The sequence below is a fragment of the Notolabrus celidotus genome, chromosome 2 (genome assembly GCF_009762535.1).
Source record: "Notolabrus celidotus isolate fNotCel1 chromosome 2, fNotCel1.pri, whole genome shotgun sequence".
Taxonomy (NCBI): Eukaryota; Metazoa; Chordata; class Actinopteri; order Labriformes; family Labridae; genus Notolabrus; species Notolabrus celidotus.
This window is the reverse complement of record NC_048273.1, coordinates 36,370,145-36,394,818: the sequence shown is the minus strand read 5'-3', so window position 1 is coordinate 36,394,818 and position 24,674 is coordinate 36,370,145. Positions and strand designations below refer to the sequence as shown.

The 24,674-nt window shown below is 39.9% G+C and overlaps 1 protein-coding gene across 2 annotated transcripts in view; it reads right to left on the bottom strand.

Moving 5' to 3' along the window:
• The window catches only part of rab6ba (RAB6B, member RAS oncogene family a), a 97,393-nt gene that overhangs the window by 22,646 nt on the left and 50,073 nt on the right, over positions 1 to 24,674 (bottom strand). Inside the window, exons 3-5 of one of the 2 annotated variants that reach the window (XM_034674915.1) lie at positions 6,580 to 6,633; positions 6,041 to 6,146; positions 1,657 to 1,768 (exon numbers count right to left, since the gene is read on the bottom strand). In XM_034674915.1, the coding sequence (XP_034530806.1) occupies positions 1,657 to 1,768; positions 6,041 to 6,146; positions 6,580 to 6,633 (272 nt within the window). Of the gene's footprint in view, positions 1 to 1,656; positions 1,769 to 6,040; positions 6,168 to 6,579; positions 6,634 to 24,674 lie in introns of both variants that reach the window. The other variant, XM_034674905.1, reaches the window with a different exon arrangement.

The window sequence follows — 24,674 nt, the reverse complement described above, 5'->3', positions numbered from 1 at the left end:
ATAGAAGCCGTGTCTCTCCTCTCTCATCATGGGCAACGTGAGATCTCTGGATAATAATATGGACGAGCTAACAGTACTAGCCAGGAGTCAGAAGGAGTTTCAGGAATGTAGCATGGTGTGCTTCACGGAAACGTGGCTGCATTAGGATATTCCGGACCACAACGTCTGCATTGACGGATTCCAGACTGTCTGAGCAGACCGGGATAGCAGCAAGAGCTCTGTGGGCCTCCGACCATATCATCTGCACAGGGAGATCTCACATGTCAGACTGGTAGCTGTTTACATCCCCCCTCTGCCAACACAACTACGGTGTCCAACATTCTCAACGCTGCCATAGCCAGACCCCAGACAGACCATCAGAGTACCCTCTTCCTGATCTCCAGACAGACCACCAGAGTGCCCTCTTCCTGATCTCTGGGGACTTCAACCATGTACTTATTTTCTACATAGCTTATTATTGTATTTGTATAACTTATTGTGTATAGAGCAACAGTAATTACTGAATTCCCCCCTTGGGATAAATAAAGTATTTCTGATTCTGATTTCTGATAAAGAACAATGGTGCCCGTCACATGTGAACTCTGTGACGGGTCATAACAACTCCAACATGCAGCATGAACAAGGTCAATTAAAGTTAATCTTAGTACCTTACTATGTCTTAACTTCTCTGCTCTACTGTCTGTTTTGTGCAGGCCTCTCTTGAAAAATAGATAATGCATCTCAAGAGACTTAGAAATTAGGGTCTATCTACATCCAGCACCTTCGGGAACAAACTTCATAAATGATGTCAGTAAAAGGTGTTCACATAAAAAAGGAGCAGGAATTGCCAGGATTTTACATGTTTGTTTTACTAATTACAATGCATCTTGAATGTGCCTCAATAATTTTCTGTCTCCATGCACAGCTAACATATTACAGCTCAAGCACAACAACCTCCCATTTATTTCCCCTTTCTCTGTCACCTCTATTTCTCTCTGCCTCATGGCATTTCAGTTTCACTCCGTCCGTATAACCATATCCTTTTCAAATCATTTCTTTTTCCTGTCAGCTCTTTCATACATTCTGTTACACTGGCATTTTTAGAGTTTTTCATCTGTGTACATACATATATGTGTAGAAATGAAAAAGAATTCCCTTGTGCACACCTTCCATGATTGCTCAGTTGTCACCAGGGGTAAAAGCAGTGAATAATTTCCCTAAGCGAGCAATCATTTCCTCATTTCAAAAGGGATAAAAGCAGCTGAGTTGGCAAATGTTCCACTATGAGAGCTATAACACCTTATATGTTATAGATATTTGATATGTAATGTTGGAGACATTCATTTCCTTACATGTTATATAAAAAGGAAGTGGCATTAATATTGAATTCATAAGGACAAATATCAAAGAGTTATAAAGAGATCAGGATAATCAGTTCTGTCTCATTAATATACAGATTAATTCAGCAACATGTCTCCACAGCTGATCACATCATCTGCTCTGCAGGGAGCTTGTGGAGTCGGTCTCATGTTTTCATTATGTTTGTTCTCACTGAATGTTCCTATTGGCTAAAGGACAGGTTGATCTGTGGCATCAAGAGGAAAAAACAAAGTGCTGAACTGTAGAGAGACGAGCTGCATGAACTGAAGCGAAGAGGCCAGCTCAGCAGATACTCACCTTTTATCTGCCAGGTCTGTTTTATTGCCGACAAGCATGATGATGACATCACTTCCTCTCTCTGTTCTCACATCCTCGATCCATTTGGACGTCTGCTGGAATGAGTTCACATCTGTTGAGAGGAGAGGGAACAAAGAGGAGACTGTTAATGACAGTTTGTACTATTACAGTGACACCTCTTCTGCTGTTACTGCATTCAAATAAGATTCAACAGTTCTACTCAATTTCTTCACAGTGACAGACCTGCCATCACTGTGGAGGGTGGCAGAAATATAGTGAAATCTGCTGATATGAGATTAATCAAAGACTTTGGATTACAGCAGGGGTTCCAAACTTTTCAGCTCACGAACCCCAAAATAGGTGCCAAAGACTTGTGACCCCATCTGTCCCTCAAAGTGGTTAAATGTTGCTTCATACTTCAAAGTTAGCTTACCTACTGTACGTGCACATGTGGCTGTGTATCCTGTGCTAATGTGAATTAACCTGCTGCTACTGATCCTTTGTTAATTAGCTGTTAGCTAACCCTAACTTTAGGAGTCATCTGGCAACAAAGAAAGGCATAAAAACTAATGAAATGTACTTATTTGCAGGGTTTTATTTCAAATGTAACTACTATGTTTGTCTATAGTTTTACAATAGTGGGTAAAATAAGCAAATTTAGATTACTTCAAAAAAGGACCCGACCCACACTTTGGGAACCCCTGTATTACAGGGTAGTCGCGGTCTACACAGGTGACAGAAAATTTAAAGGCAGGAAATTCATCAATAAACCTCTTTGGACATGACTTAATAAATAAATAGAAAAGATATAAGAGAGATGAACTGTTTGACATATCACAGACCCTACATCATGCCATGCCCCCTTTAATTCAATGAAACCTTTACTGTATATAAACATGAACAACAGCTCCCCTGAAGTGAAGTCAAAACTTTTAGAGCTCCCCCCTGGTGACAGGCTGCAGTAAATAGCCCATCTCCTCCCTTATCACAGACGGACCATGAACCAGTTTAGAAATAAGTAAGTTCTGGTCTGTATGCTGGTGTTTATTTTTCAGATGAATTAGGTTTTATTGAGTAATCTGACTTTAAGGAAGGGATATGACATCATAACCGACAGCTCCTGCAGGGATCTTTATCAGATTGGCAAAGTAGAGGAGGAAAAGCAAGAGAAAACGAGACAAACACCAAAACCAGAGTTATTGAGATCCACACAACAATCTGTCCTCCTGTGGATGGTAACAATCTGAGGAATCTTTGCTGTTTTATCAGTTAGTTGAATGTGTGCTTTGGTTAACGGTAAGTGTACCACTTTAATTCCAAGGCTCATCCGACAATCCGTCAGCGCCTTAATAAGGTGATAATCTCATGGTGAGAGGAGATGGAGGCGCGGCGTCAATCCTTGAGACATTTCCTCATCAGTATGTTGAAAATATTGTTTCGGTGCTTCCCCAGTTTACCATTTATAATATCAAATAATATTTCAGATGTAAAGTATGTTTCAAATATCAATATAGCACTTAAGTTTTTTACATCAAATAAACCCTCTAATTGATGACTTTCCATCTTTCCTCTCCTCCTCCTACTTTAACTCCTACGTTTACACAGACACACACAGCAAGGATTTATGAGTCTGGATCCACTCTGTTGTGCATAAACTTGAAAAGGTCTAGGACCTGCAGTTACAGAAGGGAACCAACATGGACCTAATTGACTGAAACATAAAAGAATGATAATAAAAAGCTGACCCAAAGCTGTGTGGGTCACAGTTTGGGTCTTGGGTACTTGGGACTGTGTGGGACAGTAAAAAATCTCCATATTGGAGCAATAATTAACAGAAATGATAGATTCAAAAATCCCATACAGTAAATAGTATTTAGCATCTCTTTAGATTCAATCTGATTGATGCCACTGCATTATACAGAATACTTGAATTTAATACTAAGTCCATGAAATACTGTACATCACCTGCTCTGCAACACATTAAAGCTCCTCATAAATCCCTTCGACCTTGCAATGTCTACGGCAACGTCTCGCAGACTGAGGTATGTAGTGCTGTCTTGGATTGGGACTTTAGGGAGACAGAACTTTTGTCTCTTAAAAGATACATAAACAATGTAAGACTTTGGGAATCTTGTCTCATAGTTTAATATAGATCAGGAATGCTTTGATTGCTCTTTAAAAAATCTGTAAAACAAAGAAATATCATCCTTTAACCTGAAAATCTAACTTAACACGGCCTTGTCTGGGCTGTTACTCTCTTCCCATGATGCACAAAGCTTTCTGAATTTCATCTCTTCCCCCAACAATGCTGTCTGCATTAGCCTCCCTGCTGCTTCCAGCTTTATTTTGGTTCACCAGCGTTCAGTCTGATGACCTGTCAGCTTGATCGGTAGCAGGGTTTCTTGGATCGACACCAACTACTGGCATTCTGTTTTAGGTGCAGAACACCTGTCTACCTGTCTCTAGTGAGAACAAGTTTCAGAGTATGTTGATGAAATCTGGGTTACTACAGTGGTATGAACCAAATACACAGAAACAAATTACATATATGCAGTAAAAGGGTCAAAAGTAGGCCAGAATTAATACATCACAGCACCACTTAGTAAAGATTCTGAATTCATGACATCAGGTCTGTCTGCAGGATATGAGAAGCAAGCATTTTGTGAATTATGTTTCTTTAAATAGTGTTTGGTTCCACTAGATGAGGATGTCAGGAGTTTCTTACAGCTGATTTGAGGGAGGTATACTCACATTTCTCTCTCATGCTTTAACATTTAAGTAAATCAAATGTACACGATTCAACTTTCACAGCACAAATTTGTATTTATTCATGTCTGTTCTTGTCTTTCTTTAATATTGTGTCCAACAGGGCCTTGCAATAATGTGAAAAGCATTTGGTATGAACTAGGGGTGACTCCAAATAGTCGAATATTCGACGATTCGTTGTAACGAGCCTTAGTCGACTGCCAATCTAATAGTCGAATATTTGCATATGAAATGTGGATCATTCCATTCAAACCATGGGGGTGCTCAATGTCTAATTTTACATTATTTTCCTGTTTCCCGTAAAAATAGTGTCTCATTTAGCCTATTTTAATATAAATACAGACTTATTTAATGTAATTCTGAGAACAGCTCTTGAAGTGTTAAATCTCCTTAAAGTGGTAATTAAATCTCCCCTGGTAATTAAAGGTGGACTCTCCCATTTAGCGGGACCTGTGGAGCAGACGTACCTCAGCTGGCCTTTAAATCTTTCTACGTTCATGGCAGCTCAAAATGTCAGGAAATAAAACTTCAGTTGATCCTAAAAACTAGTGATGAAGATGAGGAGCAGCTTCATGAAGAGGGCTGTGAGATCAAGGATTACCGGACCACACAAAAACTGTACGGTGCCAAAAGAACGAGGAGGAATACCCAAAGCTGTCTGAAGCCTCAAAAACAATCCACAGCATCCCATCCACCTCCACACCATCAGAGAGGATATTCTCAAAGACAGGATTTACAGTCAACAAAGCAAGGAGCGCACTTCTGTCCGTACACACGATGGTTTTCCTCATGTACAGTTTGAAAAGACTCACGCGGACAAAGACGCGATGAAAGACTGTTTTAAAAGGTTCTGTTAAGAGATTTAAAAACCCTTTAGCTGGTTCAGGTTTGATTTTGAACATTACACAAATGTTTAGCCTTAAGTTGGACAAACTACCCTCTGCAGTGCTGCTCTCCTCTGTGTGAACACTGTTTAAATATCTCCTGATTCTTTATTCTATAGTGGAGCATTGTTCCATGTTTAACTGATGGTGGCCTTATTTGAGTTTTCTCTCCTTCATCACCTCGTTGTTTTTGCAATATAGATTTAAAAAATCTAAGTTTTATACTTCTAATATTCTGTTGTCCCTTTTACTTTAAGCTATGAGTCTCTTAATTGTAAAGGGTTATGTGTAATATTGTCATGCGGTCACCATCATGCAGACTTTGGGTCAATAAGGAAAAACAACAAACATTTGACTATTCGTCGACTATGGGCAAAATCTGATGAATCCGATTTGACTAAGCAAATCCTTAGTCGGGCTCACTCCTAGTATGAACACACCCCATGGATGAGCACAGGTCCTCTGGATACTGTAAAATCCAGTGAAACAGTGAAACACTTGCTTCTTGGAGTGCCATCTTCTTAGTAAATGCACCGTAACACAATAAATATCTCTGCATGTTACACTGATGTATTGGCCACATTGGAGTATAGGATGCCAGCAACTTTTTAGACAACAAGAAAGGCATAAAACTGTATCTAAAACATCACATTTCATGGTAATCTGCAGGTCTAAAAGATTCAGTTCTGCTTAGTTTAAGTAACAGAATCAATTATTTAGCAAGGGGTACTGACTTGTAATGTCATAGACCACCACGGCCACAGTAGAGTCGCGTATATAACTGGGGATGAGGCTCCTGAAGCGCTCCTGTCCTGCTGTGTCCCAGAGCTGCAACCTCACCTGGGGTTCAGAGAGAGAAAGCTGAGGAGGCTGAGATTATTCAGATAATCAGAGAGCCTGGGAACAGTTGGCTCCCTACACACACTCACAAGCTTACATAACACACACATAAATACATACAATAAGGTAGCAAAGTGAGAGCACGCTGCATTGTTTATGTGAGTGCACTCTTCATGAAGTGAATTTCAAGGTCATGCAGCTGTATGAGTGATTCCTGCAGATAAACAGACATGCAGGCTGGATTCACTGTCCTCATCTACATATCACAGGGTTAGAGATAAAGGGATGACATGCAGCATCAGTTACTGCTTCCTGCGCATGCATTACTGTAGTGATACACGGCTCTACAGAGGGAGTTAAGTCACTGCTGATACATTTCAAACACTAAACATCCTCGTCATGACATCGTACGGCAGTAACTGAGAGTTCTTACCGTTCGATCTTCCAGGTACATGGTTTTCGACAGGAAGTCAATCCCAATTGTGGCCTGGTTTGGGAAAGAAGATAACATAGGATCAACATCACTTTGCATTTGATCAGTACGTTTATTTCTGTTATTTTAAAGTGTTGGACTGGAGAAGCCTGCAAAAACAAATATTTAAGTGTGCAAAATAGCTCCATCTCACAGTTACATGTCCTTCATGTTTTACACAACACCTGTTTGCAACATGTCCCTCCTGAGTCCCAAATCCATCCAAAGAGAAGGTTTTTTATCACAACTCAATAAGCACAGATTCATCTGAGGGTAGCAGTCAGGAGCTTGAGTTTTATCTGAATGCATTAAAATACAGTTTAAACATGGACATCATACCCAGAGCTCCATCCTACAGGTGAAATGTTCACATGCTGAGAGAGGTATCGCCATTTGATCTAACTTAACTCCTCTTATTTGTGGTAAGAAATACTTTTGTAATGCATAATAGCCCCTCAACTGGAGCTCACTTTCTAAAACATTAAATACGAATTAATACAGGATGAAAAAATAGTAATTAATAAATAACATGATGATACAAACTTTGTCAAATATAGACCAGGTACAGAAATGTCAGATTTGCCTTTAAATTCACAAAAGGAGAACAGACTTCAGAAAGATGACTTTGGTTAAGTACAGTTTATAAACCATCAGCTCCTGTACTGATGATTCATTTTTCCATACAATATAATGCTTTGAGCCAATAACCTTCAGCTTAAGTAGACTGTCAATTCACCATTTTCTACTGTCTATAAACTGATCATCAAATGGCACTTATTAGCTGTTATTTTGCTAATTTTTCACTTCAATATGTATTTAATTCTATTAAATGTGCAAATGTTAAACTCATCCATAATTGCTCATATCATCAGGCTCCTAGGGTGTGCAGTGACTCGTGGTTCCAATTTGAGTGTCAGGCTCTGTCACACGGTGAGCATCTAATGGAGACTGCATGGTGCCTTTTTAAGCATCACTTGGACAAACAGGAGACCAACATGAAAAACCTGAAAAACCTCCCACTTCTTAAAGCTGGGGTTGGTAATCAGATTTAGATACACTTTTTGTCATACTGGTTAAAATGATCTTTATGTCCTGATGGCAATCATTACATAATGTGTTCCTAAAAAAGAGTGAAAAAATCTGCTATCTACAGTTGGAGTAAACTTGGGAAAACACCAACCAATCACCGTTTTTTGGCTCTCCAAATTTTAAACCAATCATATCCCGTCCAGCCGTTCTGCCCTCCTCCTGCGCGTACATTTCCCCGGCGTGCACTCCTCTGAGTCCCCGTCTCCTGCCTCTACTTCCCCTGACTCTATTTACTGCCCCTCTCGCTCGTCCTCGGGCCTGTCCCCTCTGACCTGATGAGGTGCTTTGCTCAGGACTGTAGTCCGGATCAGAGTCTAAAAAGCAGAATAATTAATGACGTTCAGTAAGTCCTACAGAAAATATATATTTATTGGAGTGTCCGTCCGGACGCTGTAGGGATGACGAGCCGATTCGTGAACACGTTGATCTTTAATAACCGGTCACTGTCGGCCATGATCACGCCAACCAACAAAACAACAATCAATGTTTGAATGAATGAAGAACTTCTCCTCTTGTCTCTCCTCTCTCCCGCTCACACACTCTACACCTCTCCTGATGCCTTCACTGACCGTCAACACTGTAGGAATTAAGAACATCTTCACTGAACACGTTTAACAAACAGTAGAGTTGTTACAGTATTATATGTATTATAACTTTTCTCCTGATATCGTGTCACCGGTACAACTGGATAATGCTAGCATGACAGTTGTAAGTACTAACAGCAGCCATGTTTGTTTGTGTTTTTAACTTTCACTATGAGAATGTTTTGGTGAGGACCGGTTTTGAATCAGTCACCATCATATGGTCGAGAATCAGCGGCGCTCGTGCATGTGAGCGGGGGGACGTCGTTTTGGAGGAGCTCCCAGGGAGGAGGGGAGGGGTTAGACAGAGTCATGAGGAAAAGCTACATTCAAATTCATGCTGGTTTTTCCGAGACTACCAACCCTAGCTTTAAAGAGGACTCAGTCATGTAGTCATATATGATCTCGAGCCTCCTGTTTCAGTTCTATATTGTATGATGTTTTGTACACTTTGTCATATCTTTTTGTTGTGTTTGTTTGTTGATGTCTCTTATGATTTTGTTGTTGATTTGCATGTATTTTAAGTCCTATCTAAGGACTCACAGTGCCAACTAGCTTAGGCTATAAATGTTGTTGTGTGTGAACTTGTCCCTGTACAAATAAAGATAACACCGGCAGACTTCATATAGCGTATACTCAAATGAGCTGTTGAAATCATGGCTCTCATGAATGATGAAATTTCTATCAATTTATAATAGCAACCTAATCTTTCCCTTGTTGTGTCAGGAGGCAGATGGCACTGTGTTCCCTCTTCAAGGCATGTTTGCAAACTGCAGCCAAGCCCACGGCTCTCTGCTCTGCTGCCTGCCATCCTATCATCAGGTGTTCTGGATTACAAATCCATGTCCAACCGCAGATCTGGGTTTGTTTGTCCAACTGGTTTGTTTAACTTGTGAAGCGTTTCACTTTGGACATGTGACAACAAACTTCAGATTTCAGGGCTTTTTACAGCTTAGGGTACCTAAACTAAAAATCAAAAGACTCTTGAAACCTTCATCTGAGGATAAAAACTGCTGCAAAAAATAAGGAGGAAAAAATAAGCAGATACAAATAATGAAACTATGGGTTACACATTACTTTGATACAAACAGAGATCTACACACTATGTCACTTTGTCAAAGCTATTTGTGTCCTGGAGGTAAATAAACTGTCACTTTTGATTAGGATCATGTAATGTGTGTGTTTTCCTCTTTACACCAGGAGATATAATAAAAGGATCAAATATTTAAGGATTTTTTGGTTTACAAAAGTGAGTGAAATACCAAATTACTTAAAGGCACTATGAGGTGTTTTCATGTGGTGTTGTTTCTGGCCTTTGGACAAATTCTGTGGTATTTTTTTTAGGGATGAAGAAATTATTTCCCATGAGCACCTTCCCCCGCTGTGGTAAAGATGTGGCTCTTGTCAAAGCCAAGCGGCAACCTCCGGTCTCAAAATATGAAGCCCATGCACAAGTGTTATAAACTGCAGTTTGTTGAGTGTCCACTTGAGGCTGACTACAGAAACACCGGAAACCACATACGCACCTATTCAAAGAAGACAATCTTTACAGCAGAAATAAACATGTTTACAGCCTGGTTCAAAAAACGGCTTCAGTCTGAAGAGCTCATTTCTCTCTCGGCACAAACTGTACGGGGATTAAATTTATTCACAACACTGCAGTTTAGAAGATATTAAGATAATGAGTTTGCCCATTTAAGGGCACTGTAGCTGTTAGCTAGGAGGCTCAAAGCCCACCTCTTTACGTCACACTAGCTCGACAGCAGTTAGGTTGCGTTCAGCATTTCCAATATGGCTCCCGCAGACGATCGGCTTCCAAACATCACAGACACTACATCCATTAATTATACAGTCTATGGTCAAGGGGCGCATTTGTTGTGGAAGCAAATGAGTGAACACAGATCTTTTTAATGCAACTTATTTTTGTATGCAGGAAAAAGAGTGATGAGGTCATGTATTGATTTGTACCTACATAAAATGATTACCTGTAACTTACAACGATTAAACTTTGTACACTGATTTATTACCATTAGTTAGCTTAGAGAAGGTGAGCAGATGTACCAGTTTAACATTAACCATCACAGCCCCAGTGTCATGATGTGAGCTCCGGTGTCACAATATATGTCTGAATAATCTAAATATGCACATGGTTTAAGTCTTTAGTCCTCAAAGAGCAGTGAAGCATTCACACACTGACATAAACATTAAATCCTGTTCATAGACGTTTAGCTCTTTTAGCTAGCAGAGTCCTGGTTGTAGAGTTTCTCTGTCTGAAACTTCAACAGAAAACGAACATCTGTTTGATAATCCTGATCCAGTATCAGACATGAGGACTAAACATGATGTCAAATGAAAATTATCTAAAGAAAGGAAACTCCTCCTGCTTGATAACTAGGGATGCACCGATTTGATCCTGGTATCGGATATCAGACTCAAAAAGCTAGATCGGATATCGGTGACAAAGGGGCGATATACAGTGCCGATCCATATGGCAGATCTATTCATCTCAGTTCTATGCTTTTCTGTGTTTACAACAGCCATGTGTGTCTCCTATATCAGCGCCAGCCGGTCTGTGCATTTTTGCCTGGTGGAGCATGATGGAGGATAACTACAGAGGCACTGCGGTTTAGGTGCATGCTTCTTTTGCTAACAACTCAGCTGGAAACATGCAACATGTGCAGCGGTAATGTTTCAACGGATGGCTCTGAAAAATATAATGAAAGCCTAAAGGAAGAAGTTTACGTCCTTCTATTAATGGATTCAAAGTGTGAAAAAACGGACAGGTTATTGGATTGAATTGTTCTGGATCCTTGAAATTAAGGGATTCCAGCCTCTGGTTTAGCACTTGGAACTGAGGTGCAGTTCACCATCAAGTCAGAAAAGCCTGAAATTGCCAAAACATTATTCTATCCTCACATTAAGGAATAGAGATTGTTAAATCAATACCAGGATCGGATCAGCTAGTATCAGTATTGGCAGATACCAAAGCCCAGGTATCGGTATCGGTATCGGTATTAGGACCTAAAAAGTAGGATCAGTGCATCCCTACTGATAACTTACTTCTCACTGACAAACTTTACCAGCAGAGCTCTGAACTTTCAAGACTAAATACAAATACCTGACGAGTACAATCCCGGTTTCTTTCCAATTAAAAGACAGTGCTGGAAAACATACGTGTCATTGTTGTGAATTCATTCTAGGCATTGTTCTACCACTGTTGTTTTGTTGTAATGTGCCATGCATCGTAAATATTCATGATGTTCTATAAGGCCGTCTGCGATGCATTGTTAGAAGAAGAGTAGAGTTCTGCATGAGAGATTTTAATGGCAGCTGGTGTGTGATGTGTTGGGGGTCCCTTTCATGTGGTTTATCCAGATGTTTGGTGTGTGTATGAGAGGAAGGGGGTGTGAGACAAACCCAGGATAACAGCAGTCTCAAGCTCTATGTAGAAAAACCTGCGTGACCGAGCCTGAAAACTGCAGCACTGGAAAGTTGAAGACCAGACTGACCCGTTTCCTCTTGGTGTCATTGACACATTTTTACCCAACTTTAATGAAGCAGGTGGGTGTATCAGTTGTGCTTTCTATTTAAAGCAGCCCAGCAGGGCGCCCGTTGCCCACTTTAACAGGACTGGGCATCAGTAGCTCGATCACGCACCCGTTTCCTTGGCGATGCCAGCTACCACAGTGGACTCACTCAGAGAGTCTGGCATGAAGACAGGACGTCATTTATGCTCTTCTTTCACACTCGGTCAGATCAGGCACTGTGAGGCTGAAAATAAACCGCCTAAAAGGACTCCAATTATAAAAGTACTGGAGACAACTTTACAGCAAGTGTGAAAAAATATTCTATCTGCCCCAAAACAGAGAGGTGGATTACAGGGACCTCCAAAACGTCCTCCATGTTATCTTACAGACTGTGCTCTAAAAGTATTGACCAACTTTTAGTCTGATCTTAAAAGGTGTTCTCTCTCCAAACAACACCTTGTTAGCTCCTCTAGAGGTACCAGACAATAAAGATTTGATTTCAAGTCACTCATTAGGATGTGAACATGAGCAGCTCATCACTTTATAACGTCTCCTCATGTAAACTATGTGACTGTTGACGTCTAGTGAACATCAAACTTAAAGCTCAGAGTCTCTTGCTGGTTATGACAAAGACTGAAATGAATTCTGATTTCTTTATATGACCTTTATGACAGCATCAGGAACATAACTGGTCATTTTCATCTTTACTAAAATCCTGAATATAAGTCACACTTATATATAAGACACAGTCTGTATTTGGAGGACTCACAGAGAAAGGTTTTCTTAGCCGTCTTCCTGCATGCGTCCAACAATGTGCAGTTTCTGTGCAGCAGTGTAGCTCTTTCTAGTACCTTCTGTTTTCGTCATGAGAAGTCTGCAACACTTATTGCACCTCCAGTATGGTAGTTAAGCTCAGGAATGATATCTGGGAGGTATAAACCCAATGCCACTCTCCTCTACAGTCGGGGTGACATGCAGCAAAGTATTAAGGCTGGGAGTCGAACCAGCAACGAGGACTCTAGGGCACACACTTAAACCGCTGAGCCAAGCCGGCACCCCGTCTCTCTGTTTTCATACTAGCATATTGGTCACATCAGTATATAGGATGCAGCCTTCTTATTTGTGCAGTTACACGCTGTGTTGTAACCACTGCCTCCAGGAAGGCGTCAGAGGAAATCTTTCACAGCATGCTGCAGAAACAGCTTTCTTTATGTTTCCCACAGCTACGTGAGTCAGAAGTTTGATTGTTTCAGGAAAGCAGGATTAGACTTTTAGTCAGAAAACACAACTTACACAAGATGAACAAAGATTCAGGGGGTAATGCTTTGTCCACATGGGTGTGCCAAAAGTGAGCCAAACCAAAAGTACCTCACAGGAACTTTTCATGGAAAAGGAAAGTGGATTAACAGCAGCTAAGGAAGCAACTTCAGAGGGAAGCTAAGCCTTCTCTGCTTCCACCAAGACTCCCATCGCTTTCCCTGTAATTATAAGTAAATAGAAGAAATATCACTAAACATATCACTGAGAGATAACAGGAGGTTTTCTTAGGGGATAGGCTGCAAGCTTTTCAGGCCCCAGTTTTAAATATAGAATCCCACACAGACAGATATACATGAAAATATTAGATCAGCAGAAATTATTAATATTCCTTTTGCATTTTTAATCAGCGCACATCGTTGAGAGACAGAACCGTGAATCTCTCTCTCTATCCTGCCAGAGATGAAATGCTTTTAACAGATCTGAAGGATTTCACCCACATTATATTTGAAACATATTTGACTTCTTAACTAAATATAGCCTTAAGATATTTTTTCACACGTCACATCATCTTGATCTGGATTATCATGGGAATTTACTGATATCTGAGGACATCTGGAGGTTTTCACATTCATTCATTTACTGCTGTGACTGAAAAATCATCACACAACCGAGACTAAGAGGGCAAACCAATGAAGGGTGGGGGGAAATATCAAAATTTGGAAAAAGGCATGCAACAATAACACAACTAAACTGAAATCAGGTTAAACAAAATGTATTTTACAACAGCACCTGAAAAAACTTGGACTTTCCTTCCTTGAATTTCCTTCAATATAATTTGCTTATGTCTTCACAATTGGATTGAAAATGAAAATAATAATTATTATTATTATTTTTTTTTTTTGAAAAGGACTTATGCATTAACACAATATTAATTTTTTCAAAATTGCTATTTTGTCCCTTTCAGCACACCATAGTCAGGCTGCCGCAGTGTCTTCTTGCTTCCTGCCACCGTGATGTAAATTAACGACACCACTGTGTTTCTTGCACACCATATTTCACTTAAAAAAAACTTCCAGACCGCTCGGTTGACAAGTCAAAAGTAAAATGCCCTTTGCGTCAAACAGAATGAAAATGAATTTATCAGTACTGATGTTTGAGTTTCAGCTATCACCTACGAGCTAAGCATCCAGGTGCAGCTTATCAGACTCATGTCAACAGGTAGGGGTGTCCCGATCCGATATTGATATCGGTCCGATATCAGCAAAAAAAAACAGTATCCAATTTTATCAGCCTGCAACTAAAATCTCCGATGCAAGCACTCCCATATAAGCACTCCATTCCAGGCTCCGCTCAAGCACTTCTATCCAGCAGCGCCCCAATCCAGCATGCAGAGCCCATGTGATCACAACAACAGCGTGTGTTATGAGTAGGAGTGATGTCGCCCGTGTGGCAGTATTTTTCATTTAAGTCCGAAAGAGACGTTGCAGCTGAGTGCAAAACTTGTCATGCACAAGTTTTCCTGTGGTACCTCAATGCGCATTGAAGCAGCATATCAAAAAACAGCATGAGAATTTTTGCAAGCTACCTCTGTGAGTCCACTATTGAACGTAAGAACAATCCTTTACATTACTGGGGGTCAGGCTGAGTTATTATCTGAGGGGCGCAGTACTAGCTTGGTCTCTACCTGCAGCAGGTGTGCTTTATTGTGTTCATGGCATTTTATTGAATCAAGAAAATCAAAATAGCTTCATAGTGGTCACATCAAGAATGTTTTCTTTTTACTTTTTAGCAGTGAGAGGCTGAATCATTTAACTTAAGATATTACACAAAAGTGTTTTATTTATTGTTCTCTGTTTGAGTAACATCACTTGATCAAACCTTTTCTAACATTCCATACTACTAAATAAGTAATAAAAGTTTGTATGATTCGTGCTGATATCGTATCGGATTGATATCGGTATCGGCTAAAACTAAAAGCTGCAATATCGGTATCATATTGGAAGTGAAAAAGTTGTATAGGGACACCCCTATCAACAGGCAATCCCATCACAAAAGTGGCACATGGAGAAGTGTGTGATCAATACAAAGACATCTAACAATGCATCAATCAAGATAAATGTGATGAAAGTGTTTCACTAAAAAAAATACAGTACTGCAGTGATAGATTAAATGTTGGTGACAACAGGAGTTTGAATAATCATCCACTAGCATTATTAAATTAAACAGCATCTTATAATCCTCAGACTTTTTCTAAATAAGGACTTTAATCAAACACACATGCTACTTATTCCAATGATTACCTGGTCACCTCTTTACACCTTGCAGTGGCTTCACAGTAAACTAAAACTCAGTGTACCCTGAAGAGGAGGTCACTCCGTAAGAAGTCTGCAGCATAATCTAAACTAAATCATATTTGTGGAGCTTCCTGAAGCGAGATAATGGATTTATGACCAGGCAGAAACGCCACTGGAAGTATCTAAACTAATGAAGGAAGGGCTGTTATTCCTGCTCTGAACACTTTTCTGGTTACTGCTGCTCTCATCAGGACTTTCAAGGTCCTCCATCTGGCAGAGATGCTGTTCAACCACCAGACCTTTAGTCACAGTACGCACACTGGCATTCAGCTCACAGTGTGACGGCAGCTTGTGGTCTCTAAATATGTGGTTAATTTGAAGTTTTCTGCCCGCGTACAGGAAACAGATCAGCATATGAGCATGGCTTAATCATCGGGCAGCAGGGTATGAAATATGTAGAACATAACAACTACAGCATGCTATATTTGTAGCACTACTCACAGTCAGCTGTACCCATGCAGACTCAAAACTATGTTTATTTTGTCAGAGTACATTATAAGTGGATTTGATTGTCACTGTAACTGGCTATTATACACTTAGAGACATATGGAGGAAGGAAGAGAGGCTGAGGGCTGCAACTTACAACCCCTTTGATTTGGATTACAATAGATCTTTGATTGAAGTCACAGATTTTTCCTTTAAAACCTGAAAAAAGTCTTAAAAATAAGACAATTCAACCCAATCATTTCTGTTTTTCCACAAATGAGAAAAGTTGATGAAGTGTTGCCAAAAAATGCAGCAGATGACTTTTCTCTTGACTGAAGGTGTCTAGATTTATGGTCTCTAAAAGTTGACAAGCTCTAATGATAAGGGTTGAAAATGTTTTTTGGCTTCAACTTTTAAAGATTTTTTAAGTATATATTCTCAAGTTTTTTTATAGATTCAAATACATAAAGTTTGAAAGCTATAGTTTCAAATCATGATTAAATAAATACCCATCACAAGTACCTTAATAATCCTCCAATGCAAAATCCTCCTTCAGTCTTTAACTCCAAGAATCAACATAAGACAAAGAAAGGAAATCCTCAAAGTGATAATCTAACAACCAAGGAATGTTTAGCAACTTTAATCAATGACATGTTAACTCTCCTGTTATGTTCGTTTCTCTGGAACTGGAACATTATCAGTATCATTATTATTATTTTTTTTATTATTATTTTATTATTTTATTATCATTTTTATCATTATTATCTAAACCATTGTTTTAACATTTATTTATTTATCTTATTTATTTATTGTGTTCACCTGATCTCGTTAACTCTACCTTATTTTTAACTTTCATTTCCACTCTTACTTATTTTATTAATTTTACTGTGTTGATTTTCTTTTCTTTTTTAAGTATTTCTTATTTTTTCATGCCTTCTATAATTCTACCATCGCTGTTGTTTTCTCACTGTCTGTTACTCTGTGAAGCACTTTGGGCTACATGTTTCTATGTATGAAAGGTGCTATATAAATAAAGTTGAGTTGAGAGTTGAGTTGAGTTGAGTTTCTCTGGAACAGCTATAATGTTCCTGGGTTAATTTGACCTGGGGCATATTCAACTATCTAAAAGTGTCAGATCCCAAAAAATCCCAATACATATTTTTTAAAATGTCATTTTTAAATCCATTACTAACCATTTAAATCAATATTTGGTCCACTGGTGTTCTTTAATTCTCACAGATCACAGTTCATTGAGGATAACTCACTTGTTTTTCATTCAAATTTGTTAAAACTGTTTTCAATGTTAAATACATTAGTTTTACATGACTTAAATTTTCGTTTATTTTATTTTATTTCTTATCATTTTGAATTTTTGTTGATAAATTAAGACGATGCCTCTTCTGTCACATTCTGCCCAGATTTTATGCTGCATTTAGCTGGTTTTGAAGGCATATATTGTCTAAAATAGACTTTAAAAGGGGTCAATTTGACCCGCAACATAACAGGAGGGTTAAGAAGGGATTCTGTTTAGTTAGCTGGTGGTTAGATTGTTTACCTTGAAGAGATTCTATTTGGTAACGTATTACCTGGCTACCAACACAATACACAAAGAGTTGACCCTACTTATGTATTAATGTTGTTGTTTAAATGACATTAAAAGGCTTGTAAAGAACTTTTGTTGGGTTTTCATTATGTCATCTCGTGTGACTCAGCAGGAACTCTTAACTCTTTGCTTGACTTGTTTCATACATTTGGAAGGAGTGTTTTTTTTTATACAAAGATCTCATCCTGCTGTCTTTAGAAAAGTTTAAGTTGGACTCTGAGTCTGAGGAAACTAAGGCTACTCCTGCAGTCTCTGTAACTCACTTTGACAGGCACCTAACTGGTTACAAGCATTCAAAATAACTATAAAAACAAATGATCAGTTTTGCCACTAGTGGTGGTTTATGCTTTTGTAGGTCACATAGAGGGATCAGTATTAATATAAAAAACAGCAAAACATTTCTCACAGGAGCGTTAAAGCTAGGGTTGAAAACTAGCATGAATTTGAATGTAGCATATCCTCAGGACTCCATCTAACGCCTCCCCCCCTCCCCTCAGAGCTCCTCCAAAATGACACCCCCCGCTCACATGCACGAGCGCCGCTGATTTGCGACCATATGATGGTGACTGATTCAAAACCGGTCCTCAGATCATCGTTTGTGTTTTGTACTACGTCAACTCATGTCTCACTCAGCTGTAAGAACACATCAAAACATTATCATAGTGAAAGTTAAAAACACAAACAAACATGGCTGCTGTTAGCACTCACAACTCTCATGCTAGCATTATCCAGTTGTACTGGTGACATGATATCAGGAGAAAAGCTATAACACATATAATACTGTAACAACTCTACTGTTTGTTAAACGTGTTCAGTGTAGGTGTTCTTAATTCCTACAGTGTTGACAGTCAGTGAAGGCATCAGGAGAGGTGTAGAGTGTGTGAGTGGGAGAGAGGAGAGACAAGAGGAGAAGTTCTTCATTCATTCAAACATTGATTGTTGTTTTGTTGGTTGGTGTGATCACGGCCGACAGTGACCGGTTATTAAAGATCAACGTGTTCACGAACCGGCTCGTCATCACTACAGCGTCTGAACGGACGCTACAATACATCTACATTTCTGTAGGACTTACTAAATGTCATTAATTCTTCTGCTTGTCAGAGCCCCCGTGGTGAGAGCTTTTTAGACTCTGATCCGGACTACAGTCTGACATCAGGTCAGAGGGGACAGGCCCGAGGTCGAGCGAGAGGGGCAGTCAGTAGAGTCAGGGGAAGCAGAGGCAGGAGACGGAGAGTGCATGCTGAGGAAATGTACGTGCAGGAGGCGGGCAGAACGGAAGGACAGGATTTGATTTGTTTAAAAAATTGGACCCCAAAAACTGTGATTGGTTGGTGTTTTCCCAGGTTTACTCCAGCTGTAGATAGCAGCTTTTTTTACCTCTTTTTTAAGAACACATTATGTATTGATTACCATCAGGACATAAAGATCATTTTAACCAGTATGACAAAAAGTGGATCTAAATCTGACTACCAACCCCAGCTTTAAGTGTCAGACTCCTTGTACATCTGAAATACCTGGCCAGTTAAATGTGAATCCAGAAGTGCAATTGATCCGTTTTAAAACTCTCTAAATCACCAGTTGCTGCTCTAAATCGTTGAGTATTTGGTGCAGTCACAGCCCAGTGACCAGGCCTGACTGACAGCTCCACCACAGCTGACAAAAGCATTCTTGCTCTGGAGGGCTGTGAGCCCTTTAGCATGTGCTGCCAGGCAGGGAGGACGTCTGCCTCTGTCTCTCTTGGCTGACTGGTTGCTTGATGGGAGTCTGCTGCTTTAGAGGCAGCAAATCTGGCCTTAGTCATCCTCCTGCTGACTAAAGCCACTACCACGCTCGGTTTCATCTTTCTGATAGCCCTCAGTCTGTAAATATACTGCTGTTTTTTTTTTCTTTCAAAGGGTTGAACTGAATCTGCTCGAATCTAAAAGCTTGACAAACATGAAAACAACATGCAGTGATTCAGCTTGGAAACCATGACTTCAGAGACCTGCTCATCAGGACAGAAACCTCCTGCAGGCTCACATTCACTGCATCTTTTCCGTCCTCACTGAGAAAATCCAGCCTCCCCCTCTGAGCAGCAGCATAAACACTCACACCGAGCTAATGCATGCAGCATTTTAATTAATACTCAAAGGTCTCGGGAGATGAACTGGAAAAAAAAAGAAAAATCATTTACAGCCCTACCTGTCACTGAGCCAGGGAGGAAAAGAAGACTCAGGGGGAGAGGGGGGGCAGCAAGCATTCACACACACACACAGGAGAGAAAACACACGTTTAGGAGAGGCTGAGTTTGATCTATGGCTGCAAAGTGGAGGTTATGGTACTCATAAAAAAATCATTAATCCACTAGCTGAAGGAAACAAGAAGGTGACTGTAAGAAGGGAACAAATTGGCTGTTTTATTTGATGAAGGGTTAAGACGTTAATTTGCTTTACATGCAAATATTTTCATATTCCTCCCCGGCTGCTGTTTTCATCTGGTGCACAGGCTGGAACAACAGCGTGGGGGCAGTGGCTGACATTAAACAGCATATGGGGATGTTATTAAATAAGCAGGTGCTATCTGGCCTGCATCTGCCTGCCCACTTACAACCAGAGGACAAGGCTGAAAACTGCTCTCTATCCCCTCAGACCACATCAAAACAAGGCCGGTGTATATGTTTACTATCTGTGAAGAAAAACCACAATCCCCCCCGATGCTCTTCAGAATGACTGCACTTTGACGGCTGCCTGATTTCAAAGTCGTAATATATCCAGCTGCATTCAGGTGGGGAGTTACAGCAGCGGCCTTGGAGCGCGACAGACTGCAGGCAACAACAGACGCCCACATTCACTCCAGGTAATTGTACTTAGAGGAGAGCTGCTCTTTGAAAATGATCGTGTCACATTCACTTTCTATCCATTATAGGCCCTGTTTATAAAGATATTAATCTCACTGCAGTAACAATATTTTGCATAATAGCGGAGGTGTTTTCAGCTCAATTCAACCCAAACAGCTTCATTTGCATGGAAGTGTCAGGGACTATTTCACCAAAGCTTCATGATCAGATATTTGGACAATGTAAAACAACAATATTAGAATATCTCATGATAACACAACACTGAGAATAAATCAGGGATGTGCCGATGTGACTCAGCTACTTGAAGAGTGACCATTTTCATAGCAAATTGCACCAACCTCCTCAGCTGGAAAGTAAAGCCATCATGGAAGTGTCAGAGTCACTGCAGACTGACTCAAACAGATGAATTCCCCATAGACCCCTTTCTTTAAAAACCTTGACATGAGAAGAAAAAGATGTTTAACGTCTGCTAAAAAAGAGTTTTGTCTCTGTTGCTGAATTCTTCTGACTTGTCTTTACTTTAGGGATATAACACTCGGTTCTCCACATTTTGTATAAAATGTTCATGCAAATATATAAAAACTCTGCTCTGCAGGTAACTGTACTCATGGGTGGGTGACTGTTGGGTGCAATATTTGTACTACTTTATTTATGCTTTACTATGATTAGCTAGCAATTACATCTGTGCTAACTAAAGATATCACAATTCTAAACTTGACAGTGAACCATTCTGGTCAAACACACACTAGTGGATTGCAGTATTTTTGATTTAGTGTATAATTAGCTTCCATGCAGTATACAGTGGATATCAACAGTCTACACCCCCCTGTTAAATGCCAGTTTTTGTGTTGTAAAAAAATGAGACCAAGATAAATCATGTCAGAACTTTTTCCACCTTTAATGTGACCTATAACATGGACAATTCAACTGAAACAAAATCTAATCTTTTAGGGGGAAGAATAAAAAATGAATAACTAAAATAATGTAGTTGCATAAGTGAACACACCCTTTTATAACTGTCTGTGTTCAGAATGAACCAATCACATTCAAACTCATGATAAATAGTAGTCAGTATACACCTGTCATAATTTAAAGTGACTTTGATTAATCCCAATAAAGATCAGCTGTTCTAGGAGGATTTTCATCACATTTCCTCAGTTACATCTTACAGCAGAAGCCATGGTCCACAGAGAGCTTCCAAAGTATCAGAGGGATCTCATTGGTGAAAGGTATCAGTCAGGAGAAGGGTACAAACATGTTATTAAACACATTAGATATATCATGGACCACAGTGAAGACCGTCATCATCAAGTGGAGAAAATATGGAACAACAGTGACATCACCAAGAACTGGACATCCCCCCAAAACTGATGAAAAGACCAGAAGAAGAAGACTGGTCAGGGAGGCTTCCAAGAGGCCTACAGCAACATTAAAGGAGCTGCAGGGATTTCTGACCAGTACTGGCTGTGTACTACATGTGACAACATCTCTCCTATTCTTCATATGTTTCTGCTATGGGTAGGGGGGCAAGACGGAAGACTGTTCTTATGAAGAAAAACATCCAAGCCCGGCAAAAAGATTCAAAAACACACATGAAGTCTCCCAAAAGCATCAAATGTTTTATGGTCAGATGGAACCAAGGTTGAACTTTTTGGCCATAATTCCAAAAGGTATGTTTGTCATAAAAACAACACTGCACATCACATAAAGAACACCAGACCCACAGAGGAGCATGGTGGGGGCAGCATCATGCTTTGGGCCTGTTTTTCTTCAGCTGGAACCAGGGCCTTAGTCAAGGTGGAGGGAAGTATGAACACTTACAATCACCAGTCAATTTAACACAAAACCTCCAGGCCTCCGTTAGAAAGATGAAGATGAAGATGAATTTCACCTTTCAACACGACAACAAACCAAAGCATACATCCAAATCAACAACAGCATGGCTTCAGAAGAAGATTCAAGTTTTGGAATGGCCCAGCCAGAGTCCAGACCTGAATCAAGTTGAATATCTGTGGGGTGGTCTGAAGAGGGCTGTGCACAGGAGATGCCCTCACTATCTGATGGATTTGGAGCTTTTTTGTAAAGAAGAATGGGCAAACATCACCACGTCAAGATGTGCCATGCTAATAGACTCCTACAAACAAACAGAGTGCTGTAATAAAATCAAAAGATGCTTCAAACAATTATTAGTTAAAGGGTGTGTACATTTATGCAACCACATTATTTTATCTTTTTATTTTTCATTCTTCCCCCTAAAAGATTTTAATTTGTTTTTCAGTTGAATTGTTCATGTTATAGGTCACATTAAGGGTGGAACAATTTCTGACATCATTTATCTTGGTCTAAATTTTTTACGTCACAAAACTTGGCATTTTAACAGGGGGGTGTAGACTTTTGCTATCCACAGTATATCCGTTAGGGATGGGCATTTCAAGCCAAAATACTATTTTATAATCGCTGGCATCTACTGTATTTGACGATTATCGAATAATCCAATAATTGGATCTGTGCCTGTGAGTCCATGAGCTGGAATAAGGAAACTCCTCTTCTTGAGTAAATATCCAATCACTATGGGCTAAAGTTGGGGGAAGCTGGTGTCAGATTTTACTCAAACAACTCCAATCAGCTACCATCAGATATATTCTCATTCTGTGGGAAACACTGAAAATGGTCACTCTAGTAGGCACCAAAACACCAAGATGGCATCATCCAAAATCCTGATTCAAGGCTTGAAAATGCTGGACCATGAAACAAAGAGCGACACCATTGTTGTTTTTGTCGATTGTTTTAATCCAATGTGAGGTAAAACTACACATTTAACACATGTAGCTCTAGCGAAAGTTCAGACAGGAAGACTATAAAAGCAATCACAGCAGTTGTTTAACTCTCCTCTCCCTCGCTCAATAGCTCACCCGCTTCCAGCTGCAAGCTCCGGAGCTGTCATTGGTTAATCAGCGGCGGCTGTCATCCAATAGCTCAGTGGCACGCCCTTATCGTCAGCCTATCAACTTTCTGCTGTCTTTTTAAATGTGTCTCTTTATCCAGCTAGTTCCTTCTTGCATTGATGGTGCGCACCCCTCCACCTCCCCATCTCCACCCGGTCTCTGCAAGTCTTAAATTCCTAGAATTCATCAACCACCACCACCAGAGTCTGGACTCTAGGGGGATTTCTTCTGCTGCCAAATTCACACATACGCTCACTAAATTATCCCCATAGAGTCCTTACTCCAAAGATCTCTGTCAAGTTTCATTATTTATTAAGTAGTAATAAAAAACATTTAATCTTCAAACTGTGTCTCTCCTGATTGAAATATAGCCCTTGAACAAACTGGTATCCTGGCCTTTACATCTCCCTCTCTGGACCCCCTTTCACTCCACTGTGTTCTGGACTTCTCTTGCACTAATCTATCAGTGAATCATACAGCAAAAACGTCCCCTCCTTTTAACATCAATCAATGAAATACCAGATTCTTTTTCATTATGAAGACACTGATAAGGTAAGAGGTTGCTTTAAAAACTTCTGATGTAACTCTTCTTCCCAGCCTTCAACACATATAAACCTTTACCTGAGCAATTTGTGTCAAAAAAGATCTGTGTAAAAAACATTTATGCGTCACGGGGATGCTGCAGCTTAACAACATAAAGAAACAAGCCCTCACAGTCGGTGTTAGGCCCTGTAGTCCTTCATGATTTGTGAATGTAGAAATATAAGAGGACACAGCAGCACAGAGCGAACACAGACAACTTAATCCACACACAATGAGCCATCCAAATCTCATTACAGCTCAGTGCTGGTGTGAAAACTGAAGAACAGACACATTTTTCTCCCTTTTTTTGGGCGGGTTTAGCAGGAAGCAGTAAGTCCAATCACCAAAGAAGACAGGTCTTTGTAGGAGCACTGATTATATTGTGAAACTGAAGCTTATTACAAGCTGTCTGACCATGTTCAGCACTCAGTCCGTGCAGCAGAGGTTATAATCTTTTCGGGAACACGTTCATTTGCTCTCTGACAGAGAGAGCTGAATCATATCAGTCTCTCATCAGTCTGTTAAAGGGGCAGTGTGTAGTAAATAGCGGCATTTTGCAGCACAGACGTCATAGAAATGGAATATCATATTCATGAGTATGTTTGGATAAGTGTATAATCACCTGAATTAAATAATCTTTTTGTTGTTGTTAACTTAAAATGAGCTTTTATCTACACAGGAGCGGGCCCTCTTCCATGGAGGCCGCCATCTAGCACCACCATGTTTTTACAGTAGCAGAGAAAGAACAAAGTAGTAACATATGTGTATTTGTAACTTGTGGGTGGCTGCTGAACATACACCAGTTTGAAGACTAAAAAGAAGAAGACAGAGAAGATGAAGTAGAACAAGAAGA